General features: G+C 39.0%; 1 protein-coding gene across 3 annotated transcripts in view; it reads left to right on the top strand.

The window, feature by feature from the left end:
- Nucleotides 1-486: 486 nt before the first annotated feature.
- Nucleotides 487-16,578, top strand: part of LOC122231872 — a 42,015-nt gene continuing 25,923 nt past the window's right edge. The window contains exons 1-4 of one of the 3 annotated variants that reach the window (XM_042960614.1): nt 487-748; nt 924-1,015; nt 1,766-1,932; nt 10,073-10,117. In XM_042960614.1, the coding sequence (XP_042816548.1) occupies nt 1,813-1,932; nt 10,073-10,117 (165 nt within the window). In that variant the 5' untranslated portion in view covers nt 487-748; nt 924-1,015; nt 1,766-1,812. The remainder of the gene's footprint in view (nt 749-923; nt 1,016-1,765; nt 1,933-10,072; nt 10,118-16,578) is intronic. The other 2 variants (XM_042960613.1, XM_042960615.1) reach the window with 2 other exon arrangements.

Below are 16,578 nucleotides of genomic sequence, written 5' to 3' on the forward strand. Positions count from 1 at the left end.
GGGGCTTTTGTCCCTGTGGAGTTGGAATGGACCACCCTCCTGTTATATGGATGTGCTCACCAATCCAGAAGCATTCTGAACCTCATAGTTTAAGGTTTTTGGAATCCTTTCATCACATATAGGCATGATTGATTATTAACTCAATCTCCAGCCCCTCTTCTCTCCTTGGAGGCTGGGATAGGGTGGGGCTGACATTTCCCAGCTTCTAATTATGGCTTAGTGTTTCTGGGTACCAGCCCCCATCTTGAAGCTACCCAGAAACCCACCAAGAGTTGCCATTAAGACAAAAGATGCTCCTCTCACCCAAGAAATTCAAAGGGATTTAGGAGCTCTGTGTCAGGAACCAAGGGTGGAGACCAATAAATATTTATTATTATGTCACAGAAGCACATTCTGAATTCTTCCTTATTTGGTTTAACGACCTAAGAAAGTCTTCACTTCATTTAATCAAAGATACCTACTTTTTCCCCCCTGTATCTTCTTATTCTGACACTGTGGTTTTCAAATTCATTCTTATTTAACTCCTGATGTCCTTCCCATCTTCTGTTTTTTAAATGAAGCCCCCTGTATTCCAGAGACATATGCTCTGGCTGGAGTGGGGTTGATGATCCAGATCCGGGAGCCCCCTTTTCTAGTATCCTCACCTTTCTATTCTTGCAGTAGTTCCTGAAGGACTCTGTGGAAAACTTAATGTCCAGCAAAACACACTGGTTTTGAAGAAAAGTATCAATGATTCAACTATCTGTTGGTGAGGGGAATCTTCCTTTCCTATAGTTTAGATAGACTCTTGTTCTTTTTTACTTACTTATTTATTTATTTGCAACTGGCTAGAGTCTAAAAATAAGTTTGGAACCCCCTGGACAACATGTTCTGCTGATGTTAGAACATAAGTTGGATCCCAATTTTATATCTTGCTCTTCAAGGGCTGGTCAAATTCTCCTGAGATGTGTTCACCAGAAAGAGCCAACAGCTGAGTAGCTAAAACCTGACATATTGAAAACCAAAGGAAACTCAGGTAGGAAATGTCAAGGTATTGATTGAGTCTTGAAATACGTGTATGTGTTTTATGTCTAAATTTTGAAAATAAAATGAAGGAAATGAAAACAAAAGTCTCCAAAAAAACTCAAAACTTTCCCCTGTATCATTTAGGGTCATTTTTATCTAAATGTTAAAGAATTAAAAATGCTAGCAAATTTCTCAACATTCAAGATATGAACTGGGTTCATGTTTTGTATAATAACCTAACTCCTCCCCTACTTAAAAAATTATGAGTGAAAATTCTTCATTGTATATCATTGTTACAAATCCTATCCCATATTGGGAGGGGGATACTTATCAAAAGTGTGGAGAAATAATGCAAGACTATAGGTTCTATATCTCTCTTGCTTTTTTTCCCTCTCAAAACATAAAGCAGAACTGTTTGGAGCATAATAGCAGGTGAGTAGGCTTTTCTTTTGAGACCTAAGATACCCCTGGTATTTATTATCTTACTGTACTAGAACCTTGACATCCAGGTAACAAAGGTCTTTTGATTTTATAACTTCATTAACTTAATAGCTAATGAAGTGGATTAATGTGTTTGGCAACTGTCGTGTTTTGTTAAGCACTAAACATAGAAGCATTGAAATCTTGTTTAGCTGTATAAGTAATGACATAGCCATTCTTTTTCCCAGGCTGCAAACCTATGATTATCTTCTAAACATTCCATCTCAGAACATATTTTAGTGTGATAACTCTTAATTTTTTTTAACTTTTCTTGTGCAAGACAGATTTTCAGCAGTCTCAGAAGGCTAATCAACTTTCTCTGCATGAATGAACTTAATCTTACATGTGAAGCTTATTCCATTTTGGGAGACACTATGGCTCCTATCTACCTCACATTTGCACCTGTATGATAGATGGAACCTTGTTGCCATGAAGTTTTTTCTCAAGGTGAGTGTATTTAGTGAATTTAGTACATTCATCAGAGGCAATAAGAAGAAATTTGTATTTTGGTTCATTCATGTTTAAAATTTATTCAACAGTATTTATTGAATACCTATTTTGTTTTAGTTCTTCTTTAAAAAAAATTTTAAGTAAGCTTTATGACCAACAAGGAGCTTGAACTCGTGACCCTGATATTGAGAGTTGTATGCTCTACCGACTGAGACAGCCAGGAACTCCTTCAACACCTATTTATTGAAGGCCTCATCATATGCTAAGCATAATACAGCATTAAAACAAAAGTATTTTATACCAACCCAATTTACCTCAAATTTTCCTTTCCAACTATGCACATTTGTGATGTGATTAGCATAGGAGAGTGTTTGAATGGAAGACTTGACTAAATGGCCCAAGTATTATAATAAATCTCAAGTTATTACAAGACTTTGCCTTATTGTTTAGAATGGTTTCCCATTGTTTAAGTAACAGTCAGTTTATGTACCTGCCTCCTAATGGCAAGGGATGAAATAACCTGGATACAGAGCTGATATTTGACTGGTTTGCACTTGTATAGTTATGTGGATAGTTCACAGTTGTGTCAAATTTGGGGAATTCTCCTGCCATATAGAATGTTGTGTATTTTGGATATCATCCCTACTATGTATCATTTTTTTCTTTTATTGGGAGAGGTATAAGAATATTTGAAAGGCTTTTGGGCCACTGTTACTAGAAGGCAGTCCTGTTTTATTTCAGGAAATTTCTTTTAAGGGCAATTTGAAACATTTAGGGCAGCCGTAATTTTTGAATATTCAGAAGAAATATAAAATATCACAGTGGGAAAAAATAAGTTGGAAAACTTCCTCTACTACTATTTCCTTAGTCAGATCAGGTTGTCTTATTTTGCTCTGTCAGTAAAACCTCTGTTTATTCTCTCAGTCTCCCTTCCGCTCCTATTCACCAGTTCTCCACACTCCTTTCTATTGGGAAGGACCCTGAGCTTGAAAACAAGAAAATTTGCTTCTCTGGGCCTTAGTTTCTTCATCCATTAAATGGGTGTGAATGTTACAGATAAGGATTTTATAGACTGCGGTTCAGATTGCATCAAATATAATTTCTTTTTCCTATTAAAAAAAGGTTACTTTCCACTTCCTAATACCACGTGGTTGAGAAAATTTAATTCTGCCCTTGGAAGTTCTTCAGTCTTTTTCTTCTGTCATTTTATGTTTATAAATAATGAATTTGGGGTTTTAGCCCTCTGCCTCCTCTTCTCAGAGTTGGCGGTGGGGCAGGTGTGCTTATGTGCCCTCAGGCATTAGGAGGAGTTCAGGGAGAGTGTACCTACCAGCTCTGGGGAGGTGTTTGCTCATCCTGCCTGTCCTTGATCACTGGTGTCCAGACAACTCTTGGTCAGACTTCCATGGCCTTGGCCTGCCTCCTCTCTGACTCCCAGTCTACTCTGGCATCTGTGCCCACTTCCTCCTCATCTTGACCAGGAGCTCTCTTTGGTTCCACTCACTGTCTTGGCCCCTTCTGGGGACACAGAAAGGTCTTGTCAAGCTACCGGTCATGGTTAGAATTTAAGCTTTGGCCTTTTTCTTCCAATGTTTCATTGTGTAAAATTTCTAACAAACAAATAAAATTAAAAGGGTTTCACATTGAACACTCATGTACCTACCACTCGGATTCTTTAATTAACATTTCACTATACTTGGTCTGTCAACTGTTTATCCTTTTCTCTGTTCCTCTGTGGTTGGGAGAATATTAGCCTGCTTGAAGATGTCCATGTCCTAAACTCTGGGATCTGTGAAGATGTTACTTATTTTTTTAATAAATCCTAAAGTTAAAATTTTTTAATGTTTATTCACTTGAGAGAGAGAGAGACAGAGAGAGAGAGAGACAGAGAGAGAGAGAGAGAATCTCAAGTAGGCTGTTTGATGTCAGTAGAGAGCCCAATGCAGGGCTTGAACCCACAAACTCTGAGATCATGACCTAAGCCAAAATCAAGACTCAGATGCTTAACCAACTGAGCCACCCAGGAGCCCCTAAAGATGTTACTTTACGCGGCAAAAGGCACCTTACAGACGTGATTTTGTTAAGGACCGTGAGATGGGGGTATTATTCTGCATTATCTATTTGGGTTCAGTGGGATCATAAGGATCCTTAAGTCAGAGAAGGCAATGTGACAGTCGATGCAGGGTCAGATGCTCCTGTGTTGGAGGATGGCAGAAAAACCCACGAGCCAAGGAATGTGGGCAACATGTAGAAGCTGGAAAAGTCAAGGAAATGGATTCTCCTCTAGAGCCTCAGAAGGAGCACAGCCCTGCCCACACCTCGATTTTACCCCAGTGAAACTCATTTCAGACTTCTGATTCCCAGTAAGATAATAAATTCGTATGGTATTAAGTTGCTAAATTTCTTACAGCAGCAATAAGAAACCAATACACCGACCAGCCATCCAGCAATCCACCTTTTAAAATGCTTTAAAGGGGTGCCTGGGTGGCTCAGTCAGTTAACCATCCAACTTCGGCTCAGGTCATGATCTCACGGCTCATGGGTTCGAGCCCCGTGTCGGGCTCTGTGCTGACAGCTTGGAGTCTGGAGACTGCTTCGGATTCTGTGTCTCCTTTTCTCTAACCTTCCCCCGTTCATGCTCTGTCTCTTTATGTCTCAAAAATAAATAGATATTAAAAAATTTTTTTAAAAATAAAATAAATGAAATGTTTTATATATTTGGAAGTTAGCTTGAGAAACCATTACCCCTCTCCTATTAATATTTTAATGTGCCTCTCATCAATTAAGAGTTCAATATCTGTTGATAGTTTCTCTTTCTATTGAGGTAGAATTAACATACAGTGAAATGAACAAATGTTAAGTGTACTTTATCACCAGTTCCAAGAAATGCTTACATCTGTGCAACAACCCAAACCCCCATGGAGATAGGGATGTAACCATCGTTCCAGGAAGTTCCCTCTGTGTCTCCCCAATAAAGGGTCCCCGGATAACCCTTGTTCTTACTTTTTGCTTCTTCTAGAACTTTATACTAATGGAACTATGCAGTATGTATTCCTTTACGTAAGGCTACTTTCTCCCAGAATAATGTTTTGAGGTTTATTCCTGTTCTTATATCAGTAGTTTGTTCCTTTTTATTCCTCAGTACTATTTCATTACATGAATATCCACATTCCCCAAAGATGGATGCCTAGGCTGTTTCCAGGTTTTGGTTAATATGAATACAGATGATATGAGCATCGTCGTGTAAGTCTTTTTATGGACATATGTTCTCATTTTCTTTGGTAGATATCTAGGAGGAAACTGCTGGCAAGTTTAGTTTAGTTTTGTGAGAAACTTCTAGAACTTTTCCCAAGGTGGTTGTACAGTTTTATACTCAACCCCTCTACATCTTCTTCAAGTTGACGTTGGCAGTCTTTTTAATTATAGCTGTTGTGTAGGGTATGTAATAGCATCTCATAGAGATTTTAATTTGCGTTTTTTGGGTGACAAATGATGTATGCCAGGCTTTACCTACTGAAGCTAAAGACTCCAGTTTCTTGTGAACCAAAAACTTCGTTTATTTTGAAACTTAAGTGGCCTTATGTACCCTCCTATGAGAAAACATTTATCTGGTACTATACGAAGTCATGATAGGGTGAGGTCCTATAAGTCCTAGGTTAATTGTTCAGAGTTCTTTCCCGCAGCAAATATCTGTTCTCCCGAACTTACAAGCTCATTCTGAGGAGCACATGAGATAATAATGATTGATATATGAGCTGTTGTTATTATTTCAATCTTACTGAAACAAGACTGAGGTTTCTTTTTTGTTGTTGTTTTTGGAAAATATGTCTTGAATATACGTTATTATTTCTCAATATTCATTTAGGGACTATTTTGGTTGTTCTAAATGGAGAAAGAAAGGAAAATAGTGTAAGACAGCACTAGATAGTTAAAACTGTCAGTAGTTTTTAAGGTGCATTTGGAGCAGTCTGTCAGTGCAGCTTAACTGAAGGGCAGAATATTTGTGTGTTCTACAGAATGAATGTATTGTTTGGATATGGGGTGCATGTATATTTATCAGAATTCTCTAACAGTTTGGAAGGGATACACTAGTTTTAGATTTCGTTTAACTGAGACCCCTTCAAATGGGAGAACAATTTTGTTATATCATCTGTGCTGAACACATGGTTTCTTCTTCCTTTTTTATTCTCTTTGTACCTAGATTTGTCATGACCCTTCTGTACTACAGAAACTCCGCTCCAGGCAAAGTTTTACAGCACAAAGTGTTCACAAACCAATTCTATCTCCTGCCAAAGTGAAGAAAAATCTGATTTTTAGAAGAAAAAAAAATCTATATCTATCTCCCTGGAGGGAGAATAATGCATTAGAAAGAATAGAAAGATGTTATTTTCCCTCTCCTTTTCTGACCCCCTCTTTTTTTTTTTGTCTCAGCTTCTCTTTGAACTCAACGGGGTCTTTTCCTTAAACAACAAATACTCCCTTATCCATACTGCCAACCTCCCGTTTCTCTGTTGAAAGAAATAGATTTCACATGTTGAGGCAATAGGGAAGCCCGTATTATAGTCTCTTCCAAAATGCTTAAAGGAAAATGAACTGTGGATACCAGGAGAATTTCCGCCATTATTTTAAAATCATTAGATCCCGCAGCTTGGCCTTGAGGCCTATGGTGTCATTGCTCGGGTGGCAGTTCAAAACTTTTCGGTTAACTTTAGGGGTGTACGCTGAGAAGTCATGTAATGTGGGCCCATGCTACAGTTTTGCTTGTGGGAAAATTTCCCATGTTTACAGTCTTCTGTCATATTCTGAAGGTCTCTTCTCAGCTACAAAATTCTGACTTTTGATCAATAGTGTGGCTCTTAACCTTTAAGTCTTGACTCATTCCTGCATTGCACATACTTAATTGGTGTGGGTTTGTGTGTGGGGAGGATGAAGGCAGGTAGCAACTGAGAAGATATATACTTCTCTCTCTCAATTATTTTCAGGCTAGTCAAGATGACTGAGTGAGCCAGTTAAAAATTTCAAAGAGGGGAGACTTATTAAAAAATAAGTGACCTTATGCTTAAGCCAAATAATTAAAATTTCAAAATTAGGCACTGAACATCAATGCTAAATATTCTTCCTGCACTTGGAGAGCCTTCTGCCAGACTACTGCATGGCACAGGAGTCTGGTTTCTCTGGAATGGAATGCTTAATTGAAACCAAATTAGAAATATCTCAATGTAAAGCTTATGGGAATTCAATATTTTGGTTGTTAATTTAGAATCATAAGCAAAACTTGTACAGATGGTCTACAGATACATGTATGTAAACTGATATAGAAAATAACATGAGAAAATTTCTGAACTTAAACATGTGTGCATTCAAGTAGTAGTTCTATGTTTTGTATTTGTATAGAACATGAGTAATAATGTATTATCTTCAAAACACAGACAACATATCCTGTGTTTTCTGACATTGTTTCAATTTCAATTATTCTGCTTAGTTGTCCCAATAGATAAACTAGTATTTATTGGATTATGACAGAGGCAACATATCATGGTCAACTGAAAATTAAGGGGGAAAAAAAAGAAAATGGGAAAGAAATTTGCCTTCTGAGCTTTCAACTATAAATGAAAATCTAATAAATCAGAGCAGAGAGATGTGGTCTCCTTATGGAGGTATAGTGGCTATATGGCTGGAGGGACACTAGATTATTATTTGATAGAGGTTATTAATGTGACATGAGAAACTGTTTGTAAACTCATGTTTTCAACTAATACAAGGCATTGTTTTCCTATAATTCTAATTGCCTTCTGATTTGAGCTCCCATTTCTCCCAATTGGTAGAACTTGAATCTCAATCAGTTCAGGTGTCTACCTCTCTTTCTTTCCTAGGGACCCAGGGACAGGCCAGAATCCCCTTGAGGACAGACAGGCGTCTGATATCTCCTGGATTTATTCTTTGATTCTTTCCTTGTCCCCAGATTGGGAGACTTATGTAACGTCTGGGACAGAAAGTCTTGCTCTTAGAGCATCATATTCCTCCCAATCTGTTGTCTTGGTGGGATTCTTCCCTCTCTTGAAGGAGCCTAAGCTATTGAAACTCAGAAACCAAGAAGATTCCTTTTCTCTGGACTTCTCCTCTGCCATTCCATCCTGAGGCAGTGACAACAAAATACCTAAGTTCCTGAATGGAGGAAGGTTTAAGGGACGCCAGAGAATGTTGGGGAAAAATTCCCTTACTAACATTTCAAAATACTATCTTGTCACTGGTGTAAACATGTCAGTGGGTTGGTGTGGTGTGGAGGTGGTGGGAAAGGCAGGTGTCTGGGGTTGGCTGTGGAAGGACTGCATGGAAGGAAGACAAAGATCTAAAGGACTCACTTCATGAGACCAATATTCTGGTCCCTGAGCAGTTATATCTTTATTATAGTGACAGGTGCAACATTCTCTCTGAACCTGCTGCTATTAACCATTTAAACTGCAAAGCAATCTCACCCTTTTCTGGTTTTACCATACAAGTAAGCCACAGACAATTTCACTTTCCATATGCCTTGTTTTCAGGGAGATGGTGAGCTAGTCAGAACTTTGTAAGTATATGCCCCACCTGCCGGATACGGTTCTTATTTAAAATGAATATGATGGCAGGTGCCTGGTGGCTCAGTCGGTTAAACATCTGACTTCAGTTCAGGCCATTATCTCATGGTTTGTGAGTTTGAATTCCACATTGGGTGAGCTTGAGCCCTGCTTCGAGTAAATACAAGCCCCACTCTCTCTCTCTCTCTCTCTCTCTCTCTCTCTCTCTCTCTCTCTCCCTCTGCCCATCACTCACTTGTGGACTATCTCTCAAAAAAATGAATATGTTGGCTTTCTACTTTATTTATATTATAAGCTCCCTCGACACTCACGTATTCACATTCCTGATTTTCTCTGTCAATCCTTGATCTTGTGGGCTAAAATGTAATTCAGGAGAAAGCCAGGAGCCTACACATGGATTTCTATGGAGTACCAGGTGGACCAAACTAGAGTGGCTATTGAATCGATTTCTTATACAAGTAAAGGTCAGATCAGGGATTTTTAAAAAGCCTGTATTTTGTGTGTGTATCATGTGAATCTCCTTATACCAACATTTGCTGGCTTTTGCTCCCACCTGCTCACTCATGACTTTAGTCTCCCTTCTATCTGTTTCCCAAGGTTTCTGGAAATTTCTAGCTATCTCAAATGATTTTATAAATCATCCAGTCAGTTACAACATGGCATCTACCAAGCTGCTTCTCTTGCTAGGTACATCACTAAATATATTGTTTGGCTTTTAATTTATACAAAACATACTACTTTTATTTTTTTAAGTTTATTTATTTTGAGAGAGAGAGGGTACATGCAAGCACATGCATAATTGTGGACGAGGCAGAGAGAGAAAGAGAGAGAGAGAGAGAGAGAGAGAGAGAGAATCCTAAGCAGGCTCCATGCTGTCAGCACAGAGCCCAATGCGGGGCTCAATCTCACAAACCTGTGAGATCATGACCTAAGCCAAGATCAAAAGTCGGTCACTTAATCGACTGAGCCACCCAGGTGCCCCAACACACTACTATTATTAATGTTAGTTAATGGTTGGGTAGTGATTATTATATGCCAGGCAATGCAGTAAGCACCTATGCACATGAGTTTGTTTACTTCTCTCAAAAACACTAGGTTGAATTGTGTCCTCCTGAATAAATATGCTGGAGTCCTAGCCCTGGCACCTCCGAATGTGACTTTATTCAGAAATAGTCTCTTTGCCCTATTAAACAAGTTCAAATGTAGTTACTGAAATGGGTGCTAATCCAATATGGCTGGTGTCTTTATAAATATTGGGAAATTTGGACACAGGGACAGACACACACGGAGGGAAGATGATGTGAAGGCCACGTGAAGATGAAGACAGAGATTGGAGTGATGCATCTGCAAGCCAGAGAGTGCCAACAGCCACCAGAACCAGGAGAGAGGCCTGGAAGGAACCAACGTTGGCAATACCTCAGTTTTGGTACTCTAGCCTCCAGAACTGTGAGGTGATAAATTCCCGAAATTAGGCCATCCAGTTTCTGGTACTTTGTTATGGCAGCCCTAGGAAATGAATACATTCAATGAAGGAGGCACTATTAATTGTTCCCATTTTGCAGATGAGGAAACTGAGGCACAGAGGAATGAAGGGATTTGCACAGCTGGTAAGTGATTTAAACTCACACACTCTGGCTCCAGTATCTGTGTTTTCACCCATTATACTAAAGTGCCTCTTGTCTCTTTTTTAGTTTATGACCTTTCCTTTCTTAGCTCTTTTCAGTCTTCTCACTGCCTTCGCACTGTACACGTCGCTTCTCCCACAGTCTCCCACTGGGTGCCATGACCTCCACTTACCCAGAGCTGCACTGTGCTCGTGGCACAGCAGGAAAAAAGCCTTCCTTGGTGCTCTACCTCACTCTGTTGGAGGCTTTCTCAAACAGCACTCACGGCCTGAGCCCCAGGTTTGGCAGAGTTTTTAGGGAAGCCCCTCTTTTGGATTTTCATTCCAGGTCTCGCTCCCAAGAATCTGGACAGAAATCACTGGGTGTTGAACAAGGGCAAATATGAGTCCTGGCTGACAGTAAACTCTTGATTTCTTTTCACCCTGTTGACTGGACTAGAACTGGGTCATGTGTGTGTATGTTACACATACCCATATGTGTGTGGAGAAAAATACACGGTGGATAAGAGATGTGCGAGAGAGACAAAAAGTGCTAGCTACCCAGATAAAGACACTTTGTGGGGCACCTGGGAGGCTCAGTTGGTTAAGCGCCCAACTTTGGCTCAGGTCATGATCTTGTGGTTTGTGAGTTCGAGCCCCGTGTCGAGATCTGTGCTGGCAGCTTGGAGCCTGGAGCTTGCTTCAGATTCTGTGTCTCCCTCTCTCTGCTCTCCCCCAGTCACACTCCGTCTCTCTCTCTCAAAAATAAACATTAAAAAAAAAGACACTTTGTTGCGTATCAGCATGTGTACTTAAAATTATGGGTGTGTACCTATGGAGGTATATAAAAAGATAGCCATTAAAATGTTAATAGTGATTGTTGCAGGGTCATAGAATTACTGAACTTTTTCTTCTTTCTCCATTTCTGTGGGATAAAAGATAGTTATTATTTTTCTCATAATAATGGTGGCTCCCATTAAGAGCACAGAAATGATAAAGATAGTATTATTTCCTTTATATTGGATCCATAAATTGGCTTGACTGTAAGATTTCTGAATCTCCTTGCACTTTCTTCTGTATGATGTTTCTTTTTCTTTAAAATCATCTTGAAGATCAAAAGTGTGATGTATAGGATAAGTGCTTAGAAGAGACTTGGAGAGGTGATATTCAATGAATCAGCAGATGAAGAGAATGGAAATGCTCTTAAAAAAAATCACATGGTTGGGCTCTTTCCTGTCTCTTTCATTGGGACAGTCTGAGTGACTGTGACAGAGTGAGAACCACTCCTTCCCCACCCATTCATTTGTGCTTGGCCATATGGATCATAATGACGAAGGCAGTCTGTTCAGGAACCTCTGCCCACGTTACTGGGCAACACACAACCGTCTTGCAGCAAATGAGTACTGGCAGGTTGTCATCAAAATAATAAACCCATGGTCCAAAGGGAATAAAGTTGGTGGTCTTAATAAACAGTTATGGTACTGTTTTGTACACTGAAACCACCAATGTTTAAAAACCATCATGTTGTAAATATTCTTCCATTTGGTATGTAGAGTTAGAGCATCCCTCATACCTATCTGTTTTTCAAGGTCAGTGAATTTTGTAAAATTCTTCGCCAAGTAGCTGCTGGGATATGAATACATTTATGTGGAAATGAACTCAGCCAGCTAGTTATGGAACGAGATTTTTTTAATGGAATGTACTGACAGGAGAGAAGAAAAGGCAAACATAAAGAGTGAATAATAACCTAATGAAAGGAGGTTCCCCCCCCCCTTCAGTTCAGGAGAAATAGTAATCTATTTTTTAAAGACAAACTTTCAAAAGTCAGAAGATAGAACTTCAACTCCATTGACATAGTGGAAATAAAGTATTTCCAAGGAAAAGGAATGAATGGCATGGATGTAACAAAACAGGAATAAATACTTGAATTGTTTAAGTCTTGTTTTCAAATATAAGGGGATATGAATGATGATGCAAAACAAAAAATCTATAGGCTTAACCTAGACTTTCTTAAGTTATATTAAGTGCCTCCCCCAAAACACCCAGTTGCAAAAAAAATAAGTTTCCTAAAAATGCCAAGTTTTTTAAAAGGAGAATTGTGCTTCAGGTGGGTTGAAACCAGAACAATAACAGTCAGCTTGTTCTATAAAAGTTCCCTGCTCTGTCTGATTTCCTCCAAAAACAAAAGAGAAGCCTAATGCTTTGGGTTGATAAAAGCTCAGTATGTCAAACTAGAAATTGCACTTAGTCTGTTTAATTAAATGGAATTTGTTTTTTGGCAGAGTTTCCCAAGAATCTCTCTGATCCTTGTTTCAAAGTTCAAAGCACACTCTTAAGAACCGCCAACCACCTATATCCTTGTGTCTCGTCTACCTCAGGGCTTTTCTATTCCCGTTATCTGCATCTGTCTGCCGTGTGTGTTCCCACATGTGAAATTTAGCCCCTCGTTGGCCACACACACATGCTCCACACTCATGGATGCTGCACGTGGTGCTCCTGAAGGTGGTGTTTGTGAGGTAGAGAAAAGTAACTTCAAAGCAGACCCTAAAATCTACTCAGATTTTAGAATGCTTTTGACTATCCCCAACAAGGACATTTCTCCTGGTTCCTCGCTTTACTTACTTGAGGTCTTGTTGTCCACATTCTTCTCATCACCCCAGCCCCATGACGTCCCTTCCACAGAGCACTCCCTTTTCACTCTTTTGGGTAAAGGCAAGCATACCCCTCAGCTTCTATTCCTGACCCCTGCTGCTGGGCAATTTCACCTAAACTCAGTCCAAAGAGCTACAGAAGAAAAGGACCTTAAAGTTTTGCAAAGATAAAATGTCTTCCCCACACTTTGTTTTATTTTTCCATATATCAGGACAATAGCATGGGGAAATCCATTCCTTATTCCCATGGTTTTTAAAGAATGGAAACAGAAATCTGGATCCTCCCAGTGTGACAGCATTAAGGGGTTATAAACATCTTCTCCTTTTTTCCATTTCCTTGGTAATACTGCTCGCAGTGGATATTGGGTTCCACTGGGTTCTTGGGAAAGGTTAGAGCTTTCTTTCTTTCTTTCTTTCTTTCTTTCTTTCTTTCTTTTGACTTTATTTTTTAAATTTAAAGTTTGTTTGTTTGTTTGTTTATTTATTTATTTATTTATTTATTTATTTAGAGTATCTGCACAGAGCCCTATGTGGGGCTTGAACTCACTAACCATGAGATCATGACCTGAGCTGAAGTCAGACCTTAACTGACTGAGCCACCCAGGTGCCCCTTTATTTTTTAAATTTAAATCCAAGTTAGTTAATATATAGTGTAATAATGATTTCAGGAATAGAATTTAGTGATTCATCACTTACACGTAACACCCAGTGCTCATCCCGACAAGTGCCCTCCTTAATGCCCACACCCAGTTAGCCCATCCCCCTGCCCACCTCCCCCTCCAGCAACCCTAAGTTTGTTCTCTGTATTTAAGAGTCTCTTATGATTTGTCTCCGTCTCTGTTTTTATATTATTTTTGTTTCCCTTCCCTTATGTTCATCTGTTTTGTTTCTTAAATATCCTCTATTATTTTCTAATCCAAAACAATGCTTATTAAACATTTCAATTGCTGATATTTATCATTACCTTTATAATTGAAAAGTAATTATTAGGGAAAATTATATTAAAATTTACTTTTACTAATGTAATACATTTGTTCTTTGGAGCTATCTAAACCTATCACCAGGGATATCATGACTCCACAACAATAACAAAAGTGGAGAATTTAAAGAAAAGAAGATAAAACTAAACATACTCTCACCGTATGCTCTAGAAATCACACTCTTTGGTATTTACCCAGAGGAGTTGAAAACTTATATCTATACAAAAATCTGCACATGGGTATTTATAATAGCTTTATTCATAAGTGCAAAAACCTTAAACGCAACCAAGATGCCCTTCATTAGGTGAATGGATAAACTGTGGCACATCTAGAACATGGAATATTATTCATTGCCAGGAAGAAATGAGCTATCAAGCCATGAAAAGACATGGAGGAAATGGAAATGCATATTATCAAGTGAAAGAAGCCAATATGGGAAGGCTACATACTGTATGATTCCAACTATATGACAGTCTGGAAAGGCAGACTTACAGAGATGAGAAAAAAGGTCAGGGGTTACCAAATAGTATAGAATGGGGGGCGGGTGGAGATGAATAGGCAGATCACAGATGATTTTTAGGGCAGTGAAAATAATCTGTATATCATAATAACGAAGACATGTCATTGTACTCTTCATACATCACCAAGAGTGAACCCCAAGGTAAATTATAGATTTCGGGTGATGGTTATGTGTCATTGTACATTCATCCTTGGTAAAAAATATACTGCTCTTGTGAGTGGAATTGATAATGGAGGGGGCCATGTATGTGTGGGGGAGGGGAGTACATGGAAATCTCTGTATTTTCCTTTTAATTTTATTGTAAACCTAAAACTGCTGTATGGGGTGCCTGGGTAGCCCAGTCAGTTAAGCATCCAACTCTTGGTTTCAGTTCAGGTCGTATTCTCACTGTTCGTGAGTTCGAGCCCCACATCAGGCTCTGCGCTGACAGTCACAGCCTGCTTGGGATTCTCTCTCTCCCTCTCTTTCTACCCCTCCCCCACTTACTCTCTCCGTCTCTCTCTTAAAATAAATAAATAAAATTAAAAAAATTTAAAACTGCTTTAAACGTAGTCTTTTAAAAAATTACTATAATACTATTGTCATACCTAAAAACAAAACAAAACAAAAAAAAGAGATAAAAAAGAAAGAAAGCAAGAGAGACATTTTAGAGTGCTCTTTTTAGGCAACAATGGACCAAGTGAAAAGAGAATTATTAAAATATTTGGCTAGAGAGGTTATTACAAAGCACTGTATAACACATTCTTATGACCATTCTCTGTTAAGTGCATCAAGAGGCCAAGCCCATGGAGATTTAACAGATATTTGTCTATTTTTTCTGCATTCCAAATCAGAAACAATTTCCTCAGCCTAGATTGTTTGGATTGATAGGTCTACTGGGAAAATTCTTTCCTGATACTAAACTTCCAAAATTAGCTTTTGGCAAGGGATTCTGTATTACTGTTTTTGTTTTGTTTTGTTTGTTTGCTTTGAGTATTTCCTTCATGCTTCAGTTTCTAAAAGTTTTTTGAATATGATAACTGTTCAATTTTTGGGCTACACTGTTGGACCTCAGAAATAAATTCCATCTCCAAAGCCTTCTCATATGAATGTCAATCTCTAGGCAAGTATTCAGTTTTCTAAAGTGCCCCGGCTTTGCTCTTCCAAGGGAAGCTAGGGCAGAAATTCATTCAGGTTATGTTACTAAATGACCATCTTTGGGTTAATTGCCCCAAAATAAATAAAGTCATCTCATGAAATTTTCTTCCTCAAGTCTGTCAATTAGCATTATCATTGTGGTGATACAACTTGTTTCAAGATTTCCTGGGCTTTTCCATCAGGAGTCACTAGATATATTTTGTAAGGGGGTTCCCTTTTGGGTTTTGGGGATTGGCTCCTCACTATTATGGTAGAGACTTTTCTCGAGTATCTGGAGATGCTTGGCTTTCTGTTCATATTTAAGAGCCGGGCACTGAGAAACCATCTGGGAGTCTTGTGCATATAAGGGTGGCTTGTCAACTGGTAAACCAAAAAATATCATCAGGATTGGAGAGAGATTTGTCGTTTTATGGGGGTACTCCCAGGTACCAATCTCTGTAGCTCTTTCCCCTGGGCCATACCATCCCGGAAGAGGAATCCTCCAATTTCTTGCCCGAGGATAATATGTTTGTTGGCCACGGTTCTTAAGGATCTGAGCTGGGAGAAACTAGCTGGAGCTGGGTGAAGCTGGACTCCTGGCTTGGTTTGTAGATACCCAGGTAATCCCTCTTATTTCCACTGGAGCTCTTCACTCCCATCTTTCTTTGTGGCCAGTGTCTCTTGGTCCTGAGCTCCCGAGCATCTCTGATTCAATTTATCCTTATTCGAAACCTTCTCTCTTCTGCTGGATTGTATGAGGTATGTAAGTGCTTCTTTTCCTGAAATATAAGAAAGGTCTTCCTTTTTTTTTTTTTTTGGAATTTTAATTCATTCTTAGTTTGTCTATTTGTGGCTTCAACCCCTAATTTAGATATATTGGGATTTGTGAATAGATAGGTATAACTTTTTTTATATAATCCTTTTATAACCCTTGATTTTCTTTATATAACCCTTTGTCACCTGGAGTCATTTCTCATAGTTCCCACTGAGTTTTAGAGTCCAGAATCAATGGTTTGTGTCTTAGTTTCCACATCTTTAAAATTGGACTTGACTGCTAAGATCCTTTTCCAATCAGAAGTTCTGTCGTGGCAGGAAATAGGCTGAAAGGGCTGGAGGCACAGCAGTTAGACGCCCAGATGCATATCACTGTTCCACCACTGTGTAATCAGGGTGCTCTGGTTGTAAGCAACAGAGGACA

This window comes from Panthera tigris, chromosome D2, assembly GCF_018350195.1.
Source record: "Panthera tigris isolate Pti1 chromosome D2, P.tigris_Pti1_mat1.1, whole genome shotgun sequence".
Taxonomy (NCBI): Eukaryota; Metazoa; Chordata; class Mammalia; order Carnivora; family Felidae; genus Panthera; species Panthera tigris.